Here is a 5725-nt window from a genome sequence, read left to right as displayed (position 1 = left end):
TACTATTCAGGCACACAAAGGGCAAGAGAATTCCCCCAAACTGGAAGACCCAGACGAGGTCTTGGAGCACGGGTCTGAATTAAGTACCAATGTAATAGGGGAAAAAAGAATTCCTTCCCTCTGCAAGGCTGTTTGAAGATAGCCATGATGTATCAGAGGAGCCTCTCTTGTCCCTATTGTGGTGGTGTTTCCTGGGAGGCAGAGCAGTGCCCTGATCTCTGTTGTACAAAAAGGGAGATCAAACCTAGAGGCAAAGGGCAAGATCCTCAAATGGGATTTGCCACCTAACTCCCACTGATTTTGATGCTCCTATACATCCTCCCTTCCAAAATGGAGTTGTTAATGTCAGGGCAGCAGGCAGGCTAATTAACCCCCAGCTAGCCTGGATTACCTGCATGAGTGTGGCTGCCTGCTTATAAGCATCTGCCCTTTCAGTACTCAGTAGGCTACTCAACAGGACAGATGCTTCTTTGCTTGGCTCCTGGCCTGGTTTGAACCCTTGTTCCAGGTTCTTGTCCACTGGTTCCCAGTTCCTAATCCCTAACTCCAGCCTGGGTCCCTGCTTCCTGACTACTGGCTCCTGACCCCCTGGCTTGTGGCTGCAATCCAGACCCCTGCTTTTAGCTCTTGACCTTGCCTGCTCCAGGCTCCCTAGCTTGCAAAATTTAGTATCAAGCTCCAGGTGACCACCCACATCCTGGTCATCCCTTGACAACCAGGTCCTCAAGTCAGCTAGGCTCAGATTCTCTGTGATATTTTTCAGGGTCACCCAGGAAATCTGTGGCAGAGCAGGGTTTGGACTCAGGACCCCTCAGCATAGTCTGGTGCTCTAACACTAGACTATCCTTCTTCTCTAACGGTTTGCGGTGGCTTTCACATCTAGGAATTATCTGTGAGCTACTGGAGTCAGATTCCAAACTGTCCTTGACATTGTGAGCAAGGGTCCAGGAATACGGGCACACTGGACAGCTCAGAATACGTGCATGCCACATGCTATCAATGGAAGCATCGCACTATTGGTATTTGAGATGGATCCACAGAATATAGATCCTGGCTACTCACGGTGATTGTGGCTTTGCATGGCAGCTGCACAGGAGAGGAGGATTTGTTTCCTAGCCCAGCTTTCTCATCTCCTGAGCCTGGCAGAGGTAGAGATGCTACATATGCAGCATAATCTAGCTTGGGAAGCGGGCAGCTTCAGAACCTGAGTCAAGCTCTGGAGAGAGTCTAGTCTAGGCCCCTAGTGCTGACCAGATGATGGCTACAATATGGGGTTTCCCAGGTAGAGGGATTACCCTCCCTGCCCACAACAAAGCAAAGGGACTTCTACGAAGGTACCACATAGCTAAAGATTGGGTATGCTGCCAGTGCAGGGATCAAGCAAGGTCTCAGATCAGCAGCAAATACAATCCTTACCTATGCCTCAACCCTGCACTACCCATGGAGAGAATAAACAGTACCACCTTCAGCACCATGCCTTAAGCTGCCTCCTACTGGGGGTCAGACATGCCATCTCAGCTGGGTTGGTTGGGTAAATGAGCTTCAGGAGATATAAAGAAGTGGAGAACATTGCATGTTAATGAGCCCTTCTATAAACCAAGCATTAAGGGATGCATCTACCTGTGTGCTTAATGGCTCAGTAGACTAATTTGCTGCGGTGTAAATTGTCACATTCTACACGTGCAATGCTACTGGAGTGCAACAAACTAATTTTCACCACCATAAGACAGTACTATCGGGGACAAGTACTATCTTATGACAGCAAAAATAACTCCACTGAAGCACATGTGTAAATGCTGACCTGGGCCTAAATTGCACCTGGTCAGCTCAGGCAACAGGGGGCCAGGGCCTAGCCACAAAGCTCTACTCTTTGGGCACTCTCATGCCTCAGTCATCCTCATCCGTCACCTGACACCACAACCTGGAGATGGGAATGACACCCCCCCGAGCCTGCTGTCAGCCTGGGGCTGCTCCTCCCCAGCTCAAACTGTTGTGGTCGTGGGCACATGTATAGACACTGTGCCCAGGAGCCATTAACTCCAGCACGAACTGTGCCAGCATTTATTTTTGCATGCTAATTGCATGGTAGATGCACCCAAGAAGACCCTTTAGCAGGGCTACTCTTCTCTCCTTTTACCTGGAGCTAGCTCTCAGTGCTGGGCTTACTTCCTTCAGAAATGGCTACGGACAAAGTTGGGTGGGACAGACTATGGCAATGCTCCTCCACAACCTTTTATCTCCCATGGCCAAGAAACCTGATTTCCAGGAGAGCTCCTACAGCTTCTCTGAGCCTAGCCATAGCTAAAGCCATAAATCCCTTTTCTTCATGCTGATGGCGTAGGCAACCCTGGACATCCCTGTTCTCCCTTTATACAACAGGCAGGTACAAGATGGACAACACCAGGGGAATTTGCTTCCATCTTTGTGGTGCTTCACCCTGGCCTGGAATGGTCTTTGCACTATGGATCCAGTGCCTCTTTAGCCTTTATGTTAAAATAACCAACAATGGTATAAATGGTGGTTCCCGTGCTGTGGACCTGCCAGCTCTGGACTGGTGCCTACCAACCAGGGTCAGTAATAGGACTGGTGACTGTCATATGAATGTTAAGAACCGCTACACTTATTTTAGGTGGCCTGCCCTGCAGTGTTGGTCTATCTGCGTCCCCCCCTGCACCAAACACCAACTGAGAGAGAGGATCTCTTTGTACGATAAGCCAGGCCCTTACTGCTCCTTGTGAGACAATGGTCTTCTCATCCAGTCTGAAGGCAGTGCCAATCCTCTGACGCACCTTCGGGGGCTTTTCTCCTGGTTTCAGAGGGTACTCCTGTGGCAGCATCCCAGTTAGCTCCTGTGTGGAGAAAGGGCATTGAGGGTGGCACAGGCATCTTCTAGCAAATGTAGGAGTTACACCATGGGTATCCCCTTCCTTAGGATGAATGGAGAAGCTTCTCAACAAGAAGGTGATTCCAGCCAGTGGTGACATAGCACTGGCAGTGGGTCCCTCATGCACAACCTGCCTAGCCCTCACCACCCTGTCTGGGATATTCCACCCCATGTTTAACCCTACAGTGCTCCTGCTGGACCCGACTCCAGCCACTGGGGCTCCTGAGGAGAGGCTGCAGTCAGTGGGCAGGGGGAACATGTGACTTGGGTCTGGCTAGAAATGTCCATCCCCAACCTTGCATCTCCCATGGCCAGGCAATGTGATTTTCAGCAGAGCTCCTAGTTTCTCTAAACCTCGCCATAGCCAAGTCATCTCCAAGAAGCCCATGTGATTCCACCAGTGATGAGGGTCCCTTACCGCCTCACGCAGGCAGAGCTTTCTCAGCTCCTGCAGGCAGGCCTCCAGGTGTGCCTCCAGTGCCTTCTGTTGCTTGTGCACTGCCTTGGTCAGGTCCTTCAGGGGTGACACAGGGCTTACCTGGCCTGTTGGGGACAAAATGAGCACTGATTGAGCAGCTGGAGGAAGCTGGTGATAATGGGGCTAGCCCAGGGGTGGGCAAAATATGGCTCATGGGCTGCATTTGGCCTGCCAACTGATTGCATCTGGCCTGTGGGTGGGTGCCCACCAATTGATTGTATCTAGCCCAGGGCAGTCCACACTCCTGCTTGTGCCCCCTGATGGCCCTGGCCACTGTTTACAGCTTCCCAGTGGGGCTGCTCCCGCCTGGGTCCTGCTAGGTTTCCCTCGCCTCCAGTGGCTCCTCCTTCTCCTGCCCCTACTATGCCGCTCCAGGCAGCAAGTAGCACTGGGAAGTGGTGGCAGTGGCCATGGGATGTGCATGGCTGCAGCTTCCCCACCCTTCCCCTCCGCCCCCAGCTGGCTGGGTGTGTGATGCCTTGCATGTGTCCCCATGGCCACCACCATTGCTTTCCAGTGCTACCTGCCGCCCAGAGCAGTGTAGCAGGGGCAGGAGGAGGAGGAGGAGCTGCTGGAGGCAGGGATAGCTGCGCAATACCCAGGCAGCTGCAGCTGCACTGGGAGCAGCCCTGCTGGGAAGCTGAGTGAGCTGCCTGGGGCCAGGGCTGGTGCTGGGTGTTCAGCATGGGCTGTCCCGGGTGGGAACAGGCAGAGCTTGGCCCCATGCAGAGTGCCACGGGGGCAGCCACGGGATGGACGGATGGTGTTGGGACAGGGGACAGTAGTTGCAGGGCATGACCTGGGCGAACTCTGCTGCATGCCCCCCTGCCCCTCCCCGACCCTCCCCCCAGATGGCTCCTGGGACGTAGCACATGGGCAGCCCCCCCCACACAAATGCACACCACTGCACACACATATGCACCACCCCACGCCCCCTATACTCCCCACCCTCCACACACCCACACCCCTCTCCACACCCCCACAACCCCTTCCCCACAATACACAAGATTAAGACTTTATTTTGAGTTATTATGCAATCGCCTCTATATATACTACTCAAAGAAACATACATCGGGACAAATCTTTTTTGAAACAGAATTAAAATGTGTTATAGTAGATGTTTGATTTTTAGTATATGATTTGTTTTCTATCTATAATTTGTTAAAATGATATCTTTAAAAGACTTTATGTGTGTGGCTCTTGACAGCTCACCAAAACTCATTAAGTGGCCCTCCAGAAGAAATAACTGCCCACTCCTGAGCTAGGCCCTAAGTACAGGTGACAAGTTTGGGGCTCTTGGGACTCAGGGCCCCACGTCCCATGCAGTCTCTGAAGCCCTAAACCGGTAGGAGAAGGAGCAGCTTATCCCTGCCCTAACCTGGCACCTCCCTTCATGCCAGCTAATCCAAGGCTACAGAATGAGGCACAGAGTAATGCAGCAGACAGAAGAATGGAAATTTCCACTGCACTGGGAAGGAGCAAAGCAATGCTGGCACCAAAAGTGACTCTACAGCCTGGGACAAGTTACAGCCCTGCTGTGCCTCAGTTTCCCCATCAGACAATAATACAGATGACTTGCAGCAAAGGCCACTGCAAGGTTTTAATTAAATAGTTTAAATCAACTTTGATAAGCATTTTGAATGTGTCACGTACTATTATGCGGTGCAGTTCCAGACTAATTGCTGTGAAGACGCTCAAGTCACCACAGGCTGCTCTGTGCTGCTACCCCAACCCTAATAAACATTAACACTTAGCACCCCTGGCACAAACTAGGTTACCCAAGGGTGCTATAACCTATTGTCTCTGTTACAATAACACCTAAGGACCATGAACCAGAAATCAGAACCTCATTGACCAGGCACAAAGCCAGGTCCCAGCCTCACAGAGCTCTCAAGTTAAGGTACAGGTTCAGGGCCCAATCTAGGGAAATGTCCACTACCCTCAAGTTTCATTTCCTTACAATTACTAGATCCTTTTGTAGGATCAGCCTCTTTAAGCAGATCATCTCACTCATTACAGATGTGCATTTATGAAGGAAGCCTGGAATTTTCCCCCTTTTTTCATGGAAGAGGCACTTCATGCAACATCAAACTTTGCTGGGGGTAACAATCAATTGTCCTGAAAAGTTCTGATTTGCTTTCTGGAGCATCAAAAGGAAACTTTTTTTTTTCAGTCAGACTGACACAAATCGAAAGATCCGGGTTGTAAAATCAAATGGAAATGTTTCATTTTGAGTCAGCTCAACCCTAATCTGTGTCTGCCTGAGCTATTGCAATGCCTTAACTATAATTCGGTAAGTCTCTCCCGGATGGGCCTCCCTTACCAGCTCTAGACATCTCCCATGGTTTACTAGAGGCTGCTCC

At 51.0% G+C, this 5725-nt stretch overlaps 1 protein-coding gene across 2 annotated transcripts in view; it reads right to left on the bottom strand.

Moving 5' to 3' along the window:
• The window catches only part of INAVA (innate immunity activator), a 47263-nt gene that overhangs the window by 16619 nt on the left and 24919 nt on the right, over positions 1 to 5725 (bottom strand). For both annotated transcript variants that reach the window (XM_006038420.3, XM_006038421.3), the window contains exons 3-4: positions 3303 to 3427; positions 2727 to 2849 (exon numbers count right to left, since the gene is read on the bottom strand). In XM_006038420.3, coding sequence (XP_006038482.1) covers positions 2727 to 2849; positions 3303 to 3427 — 248 coding nt within the window. The remainder of the gene's footprint in view (positions 1 to 2726; positions 2850 to 3302; positions 3428 to 5725) is intronic.

Source organism: Alligator sinensis, unplaced genomic scaffold, assembly GCF_000455745.1.
Source record: "Alligator sinensis unplaced genomic scaffold, ASM45574v1 scaffold1638_1, whole genome shotgun sequence".
Lineage (NCBI taxonomy): Eukaryota > Metazoa > Chordata > Crocodylia > Alligatoridae > Alligator > Alligator sinensis.
The sequence above is the reverse complement of the archived record's forward strand: the minus strand, read 5'-3'. Positions and strand labels throughout refer to the sequence as shown.